At 59.6% G+C, this 14,562-nt stretch overlaps 1 protein-coding gene and 1 long non-coding RNA gene across 2 annotated transcripts; both read left to right on the top strand.

Annotated features, from left to right (window-relative positions):
* Positions 1-2,277: 2,277 nt before the first annotated feature.
* On the top strand, positions 2,278-7,769 carry LOC128898884 (uncharacterized). The gene is made up of 3 exons (XR_008463016.1): positions 2,278-2,376; positions 7,320-7,386; positions 7,714-7,769. It is a non-coding gene; the product is annotated as an uncharacterized LOC128898884 (long non-coding RNA).
* A 243-nt stretch (positions 7,770-8,012) lies between these two features.
* Positions 8,013-13,110, top strand: KLHDC8A (kelch domain containing 8A). The gene is made up of 5 exons (XM_009905538.2): positions 8,013-8,398; positions 9,082-9,246; positions 11,217-11,432; positions 12,207-12,308; positions 12,528-13,110. Exons 1-5 carry the CDS (start codon positions 8,023-8,025, stop codon positions 12,719-12,721), a joined length of 1,053 nt encoding a protein of 350 aa, XP_009903840.1. The 5' UTR covers positions 8,013-8,022; the 3' UTR covers positions 12,722-13,110.
* The last annotated feature ends 1,452 nt before the right edge of the window (positions 13,111-14,562 follow it).

Raw genomic sequence — 14,562 nt, 5'->3', positions numbered from 1 at the left:
TGCCTGCCTCCCTCCTTCCCTTCCTTCCCCTGCCTCCCTCCTTCCCTTCCTTCCCCTGCCTCCCTCCTTCCCTCCCCTGCCCTTTTGCAGCTGCTGCTGTGGTGCAGGTTGGCTGTCCAGGGAAGGGAAGGGCTGTGTGCCTTGGGCTAAGATGTGATGCTAAGTGCTGAGGGTCACCAAGGTGGTTTGTTGGGGTTCTCTTGGCTGGGTTTGGGGTTTGTTTGGAGTTCCTTTGTTGGTTTGCTTTTATTTGGGTGAAATAAATGCTTAGGAAGATGAAGAAGGAGTTGCCTTAATGTGGCTAGCATCAGACATTTGACACTGGCACAGGTTGCCCAAAGAGGTGATGGAAGCTTCATCCCTGGAGGTTTGTAAGGCCAGGCTGGGCTGGATGTGGCTCTGAGCAACCTGATCCTGGGCAGGGGAGGTTGGAGCTGGATGATCCTTGAGGTCCCTTCCAACCTGATCATGGGCAGGGGGCTTGGAGCTGGATGATCCTTGAGGTCCCTTCCAACCCTGACAATTCTGTGAGACATGTAGGAGTGTGAGGATGAGGATGGCCAAGGCTTCCTGGGAGAGCCCTACCAGGCCCCTGTTTTGTGTCACACTGTCTCTGCTCCTTATTTTATCACAGTCCATCAGGATCTCTGCTCTGGCTGCCTCCAGGAGCTGTTCTCACCAGGTGCTGGATGCAGCGTGGGGAGCTCAAGCACAGCCACCAAACACCAGATGAAACGGGCAGGCAAACAGCAGGAAGGGAAGAGGGGAAGGAGATGAAGGGCTGGAGATTACAGGCAAACAGCAGGAAGGGAAACCAAAAGGAGATGAAGGGCTGGAGATGAAACAACAGCACAAACCCCACCCTCAAACCCAAATTAAAACACACCAAAAAGACTCCACCTGGGGACAAAAGTCTTCAGCCAAGGTCCTGCCTGGACCTCAGCCCACAAAGCAGGAGCCTCAAAACTGTTTAGACACCAACCTGCTGTTGGGTTTCAGTGGGTTATGTAAGCCCCAGTTTGTCACCAGTCTGCCACTGGAAGCTGCTGTGTGATGCAATGGGAAGGGCCAGCTGCAGCCTGTCTCCAGCATCAACCATAAAGAGCAGCCAGCACCTGGCAGCTTTGAGCTGAGCTCTCTGTGCTCAGCTCTCCAGTGGCTGAGAGCCTGGGCTGGCCACCAAAGAATCACAGAACTGGCAGGGTTGGAAGGGAGCTCAAGGCTCAGCCAGTTCCACCCCCCCTGCCATGGGCAGGGACACCTCACACCACAGCAGGTTGCTCACAGCCACCTCCAGCCTGGCTGCAAACACCTCCAGGCAGGAGGCTTCCACCACCTCCCTGGGCAGCCTGTGCCAGGCTCTCACCACCCTCATGGGGAACGACTTCTGCCTAACATCCAACCTGAATCTCCCCCCTTCTAGTTTTGCTCTATCCCCCCCAGTCCTATCCCTCCCTGACACCCTCAAAAGTCCCTCCCCAGCTTTCTTGGAGGGAAATGGGAGCCCAAAGTGCCCTTCACCCTCCCCCTGCTTCTGCCACCCCAGCACACTCTTTGTGGGGCACCAGAAGCCAGAGCTGCCAAGAGCAGAAGCTCTGAGGGTGCTGCTGCCCAGACTGCCCCTGCTGTGCCCATGTCCTCCCCGTGGTGGGTGCCCATGGGGTGGGTGCCCACCTTGGTGCTGGGCTCCTCTCTCCCTGAGCTGCATCCAGTGGTCTGTCTGCAACCCACCAGCTCCCAGCCCCGTCTGGCAGCCAGCCCCAGCCCTCCCCACAGCCCAGGGAACCCCACAGCAGCACTCCGGGGGTCTCTGCCCCCCTCTCTGAGCCAGCTCTTGCTCGCCAGCTCCTGCTCCCCTATCTTTTTGTCCATCTGCCTGCCGTTCCCAGGCAGCCGGGGCGGGGAGCCGTGGTTGTAGAACGCCCTGTGCGAGCCTGAGGAGCCATAAAAGGCTGAAGCATGGCTCTGGTAACGCAGCCTGCCCACACCCCCCCAGCCCCCCGGCTGCCGGCCGCGGGGAGGCACAGACCAGCCGGGGAGCCAGGCTGCCTGCTGCTCGCCCTGCAGCTCCGGGAGGCTGAAGATCAGGGCTGGTGGATTTACGCCGGTTCGGATTCCGCCTCCCCCTTCCCTTTTCTCTGCCCTCCCACACGCAGCTCTCCCAGCCCAGGCTGCTCACGTCCCCCCCTCGCCGGCGCTGCGGGGTGTAGGGAGGGACGGAGGCTGCAGGAGAGAGCGGAGGAGGAGGAGGAGGAGGAGGATGCCGATGATGCTGCTGCTGCTCTGCAAGCGCGGAGGATCTGGGTGGTGAAGTTGCAGCGCGGTTGTAGCAGCCAGCCATGCTCCAGCGGGACTCGGCTCGGCTTCCCGGGAGCTGTGAGTACATCCCTGCCTCCCGAGCTCGTCTGGAGGCAGGAGGGAGGGAAGGAATTTCTCCCTGGAGGTCAGTGGGTTATTGCGGGAGGGGGGATGCTTTGGAGGAGGAGGAGGAGGGGGATGGCTGCCTCCCACCCATCAGGCCAGGTTGGTAATGGGCACCCAGAAACCAAGCTTGGAGTTTGTGGTTCCCCCCCCCCCCTAAAATGTGGCTTATCAGGAATGCTTGGCTTTGTTTTCCCCTTTTTCCTCCTTACTTTGGGGTATTTTTGGTCTCCCTCAGTAGTCCCCAAATCTCCCCTCCTCAGTCTCCTTCCCCAGGGCAGGCCCTGGCAGCTCAGCTCAGGCAGCAGCCATGGGCTGGGGGCGCTGAGCTACCCCCAGCTGAGATCTGCTCTGAGCTCTTCACATCCCCCCCAGAGGGCTGCAGCCCTTAATGTTCACTCACAGCAGCTTTAGAGGCACAGCCAGGGAGGCTGCAGGGCTCCAAGAAGCCCTCCTGGCTTTGTCCTGGGCCAAAGGGAAGCTGCTGGTGCAGCCAGCAGAGCAGAGGCAGCCTTGGGGGGCAGGGCAGGAGATGCAGGATGCTGCTGGCGTTGGGCTGGGGAAGAGGCATCCCTTGGGCTCCCAGCTGGGTGATCTTCTCTCCAGAAAGCCATAACTCCTCTCTCCAGACATGTGAGGAGCCCTGACCACGTTCTGCTGATCCTTCAGCCCTCCCAGGAGGAAACAAGAGGAAGGTTTGGGCTCTTTCTCTGTGCTAAGGAGCACCATAATGAAACCCACCCCAAAAGCTCTTCTCTCCCTGTCCCATAGTCCGCTCCTGGCATCCTCCTGCTTCACAGCTGCTGTGCTGCCAGCAGGGGAATGTTTCCTTCCACCACCTCGCTGCCTTCCTCCTATTAGCAACCTCAGGAGACTGCATTTGCCAAGCTGAGGCTGGGATGAGGCTGGTGGGGGTGAAGCTGGGGCGGGGGGAGGTCAGGCTGGGCACAGCCACTGCCCTTCACCTTCCAGCAGCAGCTCCTCATGCCTGCAAGGAGAGATGCTGAGGAACAGGAGGAGTGGAGCAAGCTGCTGGGGAGTGCTGCTGCTTTTCACTCCTTGAGAACTGCCAGGGGCTTCCTCTGCCCTTAGAACTCAGCAGCTCCTTCTGCCAGAGAGAGAGAAAGAGAGAGGCAGGGAACTGGTGGGTTATGTTCTGTGGTGCTGTTGTTGCTGCTGGGGGTTGGGGTTGGTTTTTTTCCCCCCCTGGGGAGCTGTTACTCTGGCAAGGAAGCTTGACTCAGTGTGAAGAGAGGTCAGAAATCCCAGGCTGAACATTTCCTGCATGCTCTCTTTCAAGCCTCAGCTGCCAGGGCTTGAGCAAGGGAGAAGGCAGCAGGCTGGCTGCTTGTCAGAGGCTTTTGGAAAGGTTTTTCTGCCTCAAAGCTGGAGCTGGCCTGAAAAAAACTAACCTTGGGGTTACCCCCATGGCCCTCTGGGCCCTTTCTAAGGGTCTCGACCTTGTTCTGAGTCTCCCCAGGAAATGAGAGGGAGTTTTGGGGTGGGACCTGAGGCTTCCCTCCTTCTGGGGTGGTACAAAGGTGCTGAACTCTTCCAAAGCCCCTGGTGCCACTAAGAACCTTAAATAAGTGGTGAAGGGTTGAAGAGAGCTACATCTGGGGGGGTGCTGAGCTCTCTGGGGTGTGCTACAAGAGGGGTTTGGGGTGCTGGGCTCCTCTGGAAAGCTCTTCTCCCTTGAGAGGCAGAGGGTTGGAAGGGACCACAAGGATCACCTAGTTCCAACTCCCAAGCTGAATCTGCCCACCCCTAGTTTTTCTCCATTCCCCCTCAGCCCTATCCCTCCCTGGCACCCTCCAAAGTCCCTCCCCAGCTTTCTTGGAGCCCCCTGCAGATCCTGGAAGGCCACAATGAGGTCTCCTGGGAGCCTTCTCCTCTCCAGCCTGCACAACCCCAACTCCCTCAGTCTGTCCTCAGAGCAGAGCAGCTCCAGCCCTCTGCTCATCCTCCTGGCCCTTCTCTGGACACCTTCCAGCACCTCCAGATCCTTCCTGGAACAGAGGCTCCAGAACTGGATGCAGTGCTCCAGGAGGGGTCTCAGCAGAGCAGAGCAGAGGGGGAGAATCCCCTCCCTGGCCCTGCTGGCTCTGCTTCCCTTGCTGCAGCCCAGACCCTCCCTTCACATCACTTGCTGGGGTTGGGTTTTGGGGCTGGAATCAGGGATTTGGTGACATGTGAGATGTTTCTGTGATATGATGGAATTGTTTCTGGTGGGAAAAAGCCTTTAAGAGCAGGTCCAACCTTCAACCCCACACCACCATGACCTCTAAGCCACATCCCCAGGTGTCTACAGATGCTTTTTGAGCACCTCCTGCCCAGGGAGGTGGTGGAGTCCCCATCCCTGGAGGTGTTCAGTGCATGTGTGGCCATGGTGGTGTTGGGTTGCTGGCTGGACCTGATGCTCTTGGAGGCCTTTCCCCCACCAAAGCAGTTCTATGATTCCAAGTCAATGCAGCTGAGGGTCAGCTGGGTATGGCTGGAGTGAACTTGTGCTGCCCAGGTGGTCTGCTGGAACTTTGTGGTGTCTCTGGAGCCCCCCACCCCTGCTCCTCAAGTGAGGGATTGAGTGGGTGATGCTCTGTGAGGCACTGCCATGACCCCACTGCTGGGGCTGCAGAGCTGCTGGGGGCTTTGCAGAGCCTGCAGGGAGTTCTTCCCCATGAGGGTGGTGAGAGCCTGGCACAGGTTGCCCAGGGAGGTGGTGGAAGCCTCAGCCCTGGAGGTGTTTGCAGCCAGGCTGGAGGTGGCTGTGAGCAACCTGCTGCAGTGTGAGGTGTCCCTGGCCATGGCAGGGGGGTTGGAGCTGGCTGAGCCTTGAGGTCCCTTCCAGCCCTGAGAGTTCTGTGGTTCTCTGACAATTGCCTTGGTGCTGACCATCAGCAGGACACAGCAGATCTCAGCTGGCAGAGGGAGATGTTTCAGCTGTGGAAGCAGCACCTCAGTGTGGGGGATCTCATTCTCCCTCTAGCCCTGAGCCCTCCCTGCAGGGCCCTGTGTGTGTCATGCAGGGAAGTGTGGCTGGGGGTGCGTGCAGCGGTGGCTCCGGGTGGATAATCCTCAGCAGGAGCATTAAAGAGAGAGGATTTAGGACTATCTCTGTGGCTTTTCATCTCCTGGGACCTTTCTGCATTCCCTTCAGCTGGCAGAGGTGTAAGTAGAGGACCCCTTTGCTCTCTGTGCTCATGCAGGGGTAGTATTTAGTGCCTGAAGAGCATCCTGGTGGCTGGAGGGTGGGGATGGGATGTGCAGCTGAGGGAATCTCAAACCCAGAGGGGCAAAAACTTCCAAATCCTGGTAGGCAGAGGAGCAGCAGCACCAAGCCCTCCCTCCCCTGCTCAGCTCATCCCTCACTTTAATGCTCACCAGCATCTCTCTGCTGGAAACCACAGCTCACTGCAGCTCCCAAATGCCTCTCGACCAGGAGCTCCCTAAAATGAGCCTGGGGTAATTGGTGGGGGTGAGGAATGTCCTCTCCTTGCAGAGGTGTGAGAGCACAGGGGGCTCAGAACCACGCACCGAGAGGTCCCCCCTCTCCCACCAGAGCCTTACCCCCCTCTCCGTGGGGGATGTGGGGCTCTCCCTGCCCCAGAACCTCCCAGGAAAGCCCCTGGGGGAGGTGTGTGAGTGCTGTGAGCTCTTTAGCAGGGGGCTGTTCAGCCCTGCGAAGGTGCGGGCTGGCTGCAGGAGCGGGCTGAGCACCAGGCCTGCCCTCTCCTCTGATTAGCAGAGCAATTACCGCTCCTTTCGATTTTAATGCAGCCATTTAAGGGTGGGGGGCAAGAAATAATAGCAGAAAGCGAACGTTTCCAATTTGTTTGCTCTAATGAAGTGCTAATTCCCTCTGCCTGGGAGCAGGAGGTGGCTGCAGCTCCTGGAGGGGGTGTGCGGTCAGCACCTTTTGACTGCTCCCTCTGCCTCCAGCGCAGCGCTGGCAGCGCAGCCTTGGCAGCGCTTCCCAAGGTGATGCTGGCTGTGTGCGCAGCGCCTCAGACTGACCTCGCCTTTGGGGGCTGGGCTGGGGGGTTTTATTGCCTCTAAAGAGCAGGAAAGAGAAGATCAGCGAATTATTCCTGTGCCAAGGCAGCCGAATTGAGGCAGAGCTTTGCGCTGCCGCTGCTGAGGGTTGGTGGCTCCCTGGAGCTTAGCTGCTTCCCCCTGCTCTCTGGGACCCGCAGTTGGGCTGAACCTCCAGGAGCTGCCCAGCGCTCCCCCGACAGACTCAGGCAGCTCCGGGGGGAGGCTTTGAACCACGCTCTGTGTGCTGGGATGTTGGAAGGGGAAAAAAACCACAACCGACCCAATTTTTAAGGGCAGTTTCGGACAACTATGCTCAAGCCTTGGGCAGCCTTAATGACAGCAGAGAACCTGGCTGGGAGGTTCTGCTCTTGGCAGGCGGCTGAGTGATGCTGATTTGTGTCTCACCCCCAAGACTGCGCTGCAAAGCACTGCCTTTGTTCCTTTCCACTTGCCCTCTCTCTGTCCTCCTGCGCTAATTAATCTCATCTCCATCCTTAATGGCCGCGCTGAGAGAGGAGAGGAAAGAGGAGAGCTCCGGGGAGAGTTGGTCCAGCTCCATGGGTTGGGGTTGGAAAGGTGAGCGCTGCCTTTTGCCAGGCTGAGGTCTGCCGGAGCAGGTCCTCCCCGGGGTCTGCAGGAGGGAGGGATGTGGGCTTCAGGAGGAATAATCAGGTCAGAGAAGGAGGATGCAGGGAAAAGTCTCCCAGGAGGCAGGAAAACAGGCAGGGAAGTGAGCAGACAGCTCCCAGCCTCCTCGGAGTGGATCTCAGGTGGGGGTGGGGATGCTGGGGATAACAAACCGGCTCCAGCCTCTCTTGCCAGCCTTTTTTTTTCCCCCCTCTTTTGTTTTGTTTTATTTTTAGGCTCAGTCTCTGTGCAAGCTTCTGAGGCAGATCTGGAGCTGCAGGATTGATGGAGACACGATGAGAGGTACCAGTGGCTGCTGCTCACTGCTGGAGCAGGGGGGGTGGCTGCAGGAGCAGGGGGGTCACAGGGATGCTCTGCCCCTGCCTTGCCTGGGTGGTTCTCTCTTGCTTTCCCCTGGCAATTCTTTGCTCTCTTTTGCAGCCTAACCCAGGGACCTCCCCAGCCCCCATGGAGCTTGCTAACACCAGTGGCTGCAGGAGCCAGGGAGGTGGCTGCAGGAGCCAGGGGGGTGGCTGCAGGAGCAGGGTGGCCACAGGGATGCTCTCCCCCTGCCTTACCTCAGTGATTCTCCCTTGCTTTCCCCTGGCACTTCTTTGCTCTCTTTTGCAGGCTAACCCAGGGACTGATGCACCTGGGCCCCCCCCCAGCCCCCATGGAGCTTGCTAACACCAGTGGCTGCAGGGGCAGGGGGGGTGGCTGCAGGGGCAGGGGGGTGGCTGCAGGGGCAGGGGGGGTGGCTGCAGGGGCAGGGGGGTGGCTGCAGGAGCAGGGGGGTGGCTGCAGGAGCAGGGTGGCCACAGGGATGCTCTCCCCCTGCCTTACCTCAGTGATTCTCCCTTGCTTTCCCCTGGCACTTCTTTGCTCTCTTTTGCAGGCTAACCCAGGGACTGATGCACCTGGGCCCCCCCCCCAGCCCCCATGGAGCTTGCTAACACCAAAGACTTCCAGTGGAAGTCCCTGGCCCCCCTCCCGAGCCCCAGGGTCTACTCCACCTTGGTGGAAGCCGGGGGCCAGGTGTTTGCCCTCGGGGGCTGCGATGACAACGGAGTCCCCATGGACTGCTTCGAGGTCTACTCCCCCGAGGCCGACCAATGGACCTCGCTGCCCCCCATGCCCACGGCCCGGGCAGGGGTGGCTGTGGTCAACTTGGGCAAGAGGATCATGGTGATAGGAGGGGTTGGAGCCAATCAGCTGCCCCTGAAGATAGTGGAGATGTACAACATAGATGAGGGCAAGTGGAAGAAGAGGAACTCGCTGAGGGAGGCAGCCATGGGCATCTCGGTGACAGCAAAAGGCAAGGAGGGTTCCAGCCTGCCAGGGCAGGGGTGGCACTGGGTGATGCATCAGGCACTGAAGCTCTCTGGGCAATGCCTCAGGGTTCTCTTGGAATGGAATGGAATGGACTGGACTGAACTGGACTGGAATGGAATGGAATTAATTAACCAGGTTGGAAAAGACCTTTGAGATCATGGAGTCCAACCTGTCGCCCAGCACCATCTGGTCAGCTAAACCATGGCAGCAGAGGGCTGCTGTTCTGCCAAGCCTTCTCTTTGCTCCTAGAAGCTGAGCCCTGTGCAGTTGTCATCTGTCACCTGCTGAAGGCAGCTGCTGTGCACAGGGAAACACTGGAGTCCAGCTGAGGGGCTTGGAGCAGCTCTGTGAGGAGCAAAGGCTGAGAGCCCTGGGGCAGAGCAGCCCCAGAGGGGACCTGAGCAATGCTCAGCAAGAGCTAAAGGGTGGGGGGCAAGAGGCTGGGGCCAGGCTCTGCTCACTGGTGCTCAGGGACAGGACAAAGGGCAATGGACACAAACTGGAACCCAGGAGGTTCCATCTGCACAGGAGGAGAAATTTCCTTGGTGTGAGGCTGCTGGAGCCTTGGAGCTGGCTGCCATGGGGCATGTGTGTGGGGGGGGAGAGGTTCTGGTGCTTTCCTACAATAATTTGTTGGCTTTTGGTTTGCTTCTTGGCCCTGTGCAGACTACAGAGTCTATGCAGCTGGTGGGATGGGATCTGACCTGCGGCCACACAACTACCTGCAGCACTACGACATGCTGAAGGACATCTGGGTGTCCCTGGCAGCCATGCCCACACCCAGGTATGCTGCCACCTCCTTCCTGAGAGGCTCCAAGATCTATGTGCTGGGTAAGAAACCATCCTGCCTCCTCCTCCTCCTCCTTGGGCAGCAGCTCCTTTGCTCTGAGCACTGAGAAACCTCCCTGGGAGAGCTTTTGGGGATGCTCCTCCCCACCCCTGCCTGCTTTCCCCTGCGGTCAGAGGCACCAAGCTTGCTGATGCTGGGTTTGGATTCATAGCTCCCCAGCAAGCACCCTGCGCCCTGGGCTGCTCCAGGAGCTGGCAGCAGCTCTCTGCAGGGAGCTGCTGGTCCTGCTGCTCTTTGCCTGCTCAATTTGCAGCCCTGTGGCTGTGCCAAAGGCCCTGGGAACTCAGCTAGGGAGGGAAAAGGCTTCTGTGAGTTGTGTGTCAGCCAAGGGCTGTGCAGCTCTGTGAGGGCTCTGCCCCTGGCAGAGGAGAATCCAGCTGTGGCTGGCAGCTGCTGGTCCAAGCCCTTCTGCAGGGGAAGATTTTCCTTAGTTTGGCCTTTCAGAAGGGGAAGCCAGGGCAGAGAGATGTTTCCTGGCAGCTCCTGGCCAAGTGGCCCACCAGGATCAAAACAGAGGAGTTCTGCTTGCTCAAACCACCAGGCAGCTCTGCCTTCTCTTCAGGAGTGGCCAGGAAAGGCTCTTTGATCTAGTTTGCAGTTTGATGTGCTGCTGCTGACCAGTTTGTGGGGCCAGTGGTGGTGCCTTCAAAGGCAGGCTGAGCACCTGGGCTGCCTTCATCTGCCAGGGATGGGTGAGAGAATAAAGCTCATCCCTGGCTGTGGTGGCTTCCCTGCTCCAGGAGCTCCTCTGCAGCTTGCTGGAGTGCTCTGGAGCTGAGCTCCTCTCAGTTGCAAAGGCTCCCTGGGCCCTGGCTCTGCTGGGAGTTTGTCTTGATTAAAACTGGTGCACACCAAACACCTTCCTGCGCCAGCGACCCGCAGCTGCTGCCGCCGGGGGAGGCGGAGGGGGTGAGGTGCTGACAGCTGAGAGTGTTTCCCTGTCATCAACCTGCTCTTAAAGGAGAGGGAGCTCGAGTGGGAGAGCTTACCTGGGTCAGGAGGTCCTCATCTAGCTGACTTGAGATGTGGGGGATGTGACATCACCTGGTGGCTTGCCTGCAGCCTGCCCCAGGAGGCTCTCCTGCTTCCTGCTGCCTTTCCTCGGTGCTAAGAGCCCAGCTGGCCTTGCTCCTTCCATCTCAGCCTTTGCTTTGCCCTCACTCCAGGGACACTTGGTGCCATGGTTGAGTAGTCAGGAGGGCTTGGAGCCAGGTGGGGGTTGGGCTCTTCTCTCAAGCAAGCAACACCAGAACAAGAGGACACAGTCTCAAGCTGTGCCAGGGGAGGTTTAGGCTGGAGGTGAGGAGAAAGTTCTTTCCAGAAAGAGAGACTGGCTTCTGGAATTGTGCTGCCCAGGGAGGTGGTGGAGTCCCCATCCCTGGAGGTGTTCAGGAGGGGATTGGATGTGGCACTTGAAGCCATGGTTTAGTTAGTCAGGAGGGCTTGGGTGACAGGTTGGACTTGATGATCTTTGAGGTGTCTTCCAACCTTATTGATTCTATGACATTGAAGTGCTGGAGAGTGTCCAGGGAAGGGTCTGGAGAACAGGGCTGGGGAGGAGCAGTTGAGGGACCTGAGGCTGTTTAGTCTGGAGAAGAGGAGGCTGAGGGGAGACCTCCTTGCTCTCTGCAGCTCCCTGAAGGGAGGTTGGAGCCAGGCAGGGGTTGGGCTCTTCTCCCTAGTACGATGTGATAGGACCAGAGGAGATGGCCTCAAGTTGCCCCAGGGGAGGATCAGGTTGGACATCAGAAGACTCTTCCTGACTGAAAGGGTTCTGCAAGCCTGGCCCAGGCTGCCCAGGGAGGTGGTGGAATGCCCATCCCTGGGGGTGTTTCAGAGCTGCAGGGATGTGGTGCTGAGGGCCGTGGCTTAGCCCCAGGCTTGGTGCAGTGGGGAGACCTGGATGACTTTTCCAACTGGAAGGACTCTCTGCTCCCCTCCCCTGGCCCAGGAGGAAGGCAATCCAAGTATGCCATCAACGCCTTCGAGGTCTTTGACACAGAGACCAGGTCGTGGAGCAAGTTCCCCAACATCCCCAACAAGAGAGCCTTCTCCAGCTTCGTGCCCACGGAGGACAAGCTCTTCAGCCTGGGGGGGCTGCGCCAGGGGCGGCTCTACAGGCAGCCCAAGTTCATGAGGACCGTGGACGTGTTCGACGTGGAGCAAGGTGGGCCCTGGGCCAGCTCTCTCCAGGACAACCAGGGAGGGTGCCACCCAAAGATGTCCCTTGGGGTTTTGCTGTCTTCCAGGAGTTGAGTCCTGGGAGCTGCTTGCTGGTGCCTTGAGCCCAGCCTAGAGGAAGCCCTGCAGGCAGGATGGGCAGAGGGCTGGAGCTCCTCTCCTGTGGAGACAGGCTGAGGGAGTTGGGGTTGTGCAGGCTGGAGAGAAGGCTCTGAGGAGACCTAATTGTGGCCTTCCAGGATCTGCAGGGGGCTCCAAGAAAGCTGGGGAGGGACTTTTGAGGGTGTCAGGGAGGGATAGGACTGGGAGGGATGGAACAAAACTAGAAATGGGGAGATTCAGATTGGATGTGAGGAAGAAGTTGCTCCCCAGGAGGGTGGTGAGAGCCTGGCACAGGCTGCCCAGGGAGGTGGTGGAAGCCTCAGCCCTGGGGGTGTTGAAGGCCAGGCTGGATGTGGCTGTGAGCAACAGTGTGAGGTGTCCCTGACCATGGCAGGGGGGTTGGAGCTGGCTGAGCCTTGAGCTCCCTTCCAACCCTGCCAGTTCTGTGATTCTGTGAACAAGTCAAGGCAGCAGAGGGGAAACCCTTGGTCCTGGGGCAGCTGCACTCAGCAGCTCCCTCCTGACCTGGTGGTGAGGGAGCTGAGCCCTTTGGCACAGGGTTTTATCACCCCAAGGTGCAGCAGCAAGGGGTGCAGGGGCAAGCAGGAGCTCAGGGAGGCAGGTGGTTGCCATGCCTGGCCTGTGCTGTGTCCCCCAGGTGGCTGGATGAAGATGGAGCGTGGCTCCTACCTGAAGAAGCGGCGAGCAGACTTCGTGGCTGGCTACCTGAAAGGCAGAGTTGTGGTGGCTGGAGGACTAGGTGAGGCACTGGGGGATGGTGGTAGCACTTCAAAAGCAGGTCTGACTCGTGGGTTGTCATCCTAGAGGGGAGAGGTCCTGGCCCTGGCTGCCCTGAGGGAGCAGGGAAAAGGGATCCCATAAGGGAATGGGCTCCAGAGCACAGCTGCTGTCCCATAGCAGATGAGTGACGCTTGCTGCTGCTTCCCAGGTGACTCAGTGCCTCCTTTTGTGCCTCCAGGAAACCAGCCAACGGTCCTGGACTCTGCAGAGGCCTTCCACCCCGAGAAGAACAAGTGGGAGAGCCTCCCCCCCATGCCCACCCCACGCTGCGCCTGCTCCAGCATCGTGGTCCGGAACTGTCTGCTGGCCGTTGGTGGAGTGAGCCAGGGCCTGAGCAGTGCAGTGGAGGCTCTGTGCCTCTCTGAGTCCTAGCTGCCTCCTGCCTGGCCAAGGACCTGCCCCTTGCTGCCTGCAGCAGTGGTGGTGCTGCTGGGTGCCCACCGCCCAAGCTGCCCTGGGAGCCTGGCAGCTGGGCACTGCCTGAAGCCAGCCTTGCCCTGGGGCCAGGGCTGCTGCTCCTCTCCCTCCTGGGTGCTGCCGTTCCAGCTGCACAGAGGGAAGGAGCACGCTGGCCAGTGGTCCTCTGCAGCTGTCTTGGGAGCTCTGCAGGGAAGGCCATGTGAAGGAGCTGCCTGCAGTGCTGGTGGTGTGCCTCCTGCCAGCAGCAAGGACTCTGGGCATCAGGGTGTGGGCAGGTGGCTGCCTGTGGCCATCCTGACCCTCTAGCGAAGGGTTTGGAGGCGCTGGGAGCATCCAGCCAGGTCAGTTCAGGGAGAGCTGTTGTGATGCTGCCCTCTGAGCATCCTGGGATCTCCATCCAGGTGCTTCCCTGCACAGATCCTGTTGGCTTGCAAGCAGGGCCAGTCCTGAGCTGCAGCCAGACCCAGGGGAGCATTCTTTTGCCTTCATAGCAAGGCTTCTCCTGCAGACCTGTAGCATTTGACTGTTGCTTTGCCAGGAGCTGGGGCAAGAGGCTGCCAAAGCTCCTGGGAGGGATGAATGCCCAAGGGACTGTTTTGGCCAGAGGGAAGGACCTTCCTTTTGGCCCAGGACTGGCACAGGCTCTGCCTTTGCTGGGTTTCATGCAGAGATGACCTCAACCCTGCAGTGTTTCAAGCTGGCCTGTAGCTCTCTTAATGCTTTGAGATGTTCTGCTCAGCCCTGGGAGAAGAGCAGCAGACCTGAGGGAGTCCTGGAGGAGCCAGGCAGTGGCTTTGGCCATGGCTTTGTTGCAGTGAAGCCAGAAGACCCCAACCTTCCTCTCCTCTCTGATTTTGTTCTTCGGCAGGGGGTCCCAGGCACGAGGTCGCAATTCTAGCTTGTAGCAGTTGCATCATTAAAAGCTGTCTCAGAAAAGCCCTCAGGGAAGGCAGCTCTGTGCTCTGGGCTGCGTCAGGGTCCTCCTTGGACGAAACTCTGGGACCCAGACCGCAGCTGGGAGCCGGCAGCGGTGCAGGTCTCGGTGGGGTGGCCCTTCCTTGGGCACTGCCCCATCACTTGTTCCTCTCCAAGGGGGCCTCATCCCTCCTGTGGAGCGGTCCCTGGGCTGCCGGAGGAGGAGGGAGGTGGAGAGGTCCCGGCGGCAGCCCCTCCGTGCCGCGGGGCTCAGCCGGTGCCGGTCCCGCTGCTGCGGAGCTCCGAGGACACCGTGCGGCGGCTGCGGCAACGGCAGGGCCGGGGCCCGCCGGTAGGGACCGGAGGCTGCTCGATCCTCGCTGCTGCTCGATCCTCGCTGCTTCCCGAGCGCAGGCTCCGGGGCTGGCCCCAGCTGCGGTCCCCGGGGTGGGCACAGCCGGAGGGGCAGGGACCTTGGACACAGGTCCCGTGAGGAGCAGCTGAGGGAGTTGGGGTTGTTTAAACTGCAGAAGAGGAGGCTGGGGTGAGACCTTCTGCAGCTCCCTGGAAGGAGCTAGGTGAGGGTTGGTCTCTTTTCACATGCAGCAAGAAACAGGACAAGAGGAAACGGAGCCCTGGCGCAGGGTGCCCAGAGAGGTTATGGAGCTTCCATCTCTGGAGTCAACCCAAACCCATCTGGGTGTTGGCATCCTGGGCAACCTGCTGTGGGTGACCCTGCTCTGGCAGGGGGATTGGACTGGATCATCTCCAGGGGACCCTTCCAGCCCCTGTGACTCCATGGAAGGGGAAAGCAGTGTCTGTCCCCATCCCCTGTCGTGTTCCCACCTGTGGTCCTGCTGCTTCCTTCCTTCAGTCTC

The sequence above is a fragment of the Dryobates pubescens genome, chromosome 35, assembly GCF_014839835.1.
Source record: "Dryobates pubescens isolate bDryPub1 chromosome 35, bDryPub1.pri, whole genome shotgun sequence".
Classification (NCBI taxonomy): Eukaryota; Metazoa; Chordata; class Aves; order Piciformes; family Picidae; genus Dryobates; species Dryobates pubescens.
This window is presented reverse-complemented; position numbering and strand designations above follow the sequence as displayed.

What these genes read in the sequence shown, in the direction of transcription:
- KLHDC8A (XM_009905538.2), top strand. Translation starts at nt 8,023, where the DNA reads ATGGAGCTTGCTAACACCAAAGACTTCCAGTGGAAGTCCCTGGCCCCC. An exon ending in CATCTCGGTGACAGCAAAAG is followed by an intron (nt 8,399 to 9,081) that starts GCAAGGAGGGTT and finishes GGCCCTGTGCAG; the next exon opens with ACTACAGAGTCTATGCAGCT. An exon ending in CTCCAAGATCTATGTGCTGG is followed by an intron (nt 9,247 to 11,216) that starts GTAAGAAACCAT and finishes CCCCTGGCCCAG; the next exon opens with GAGGAAGGCAATCCAAGTAT.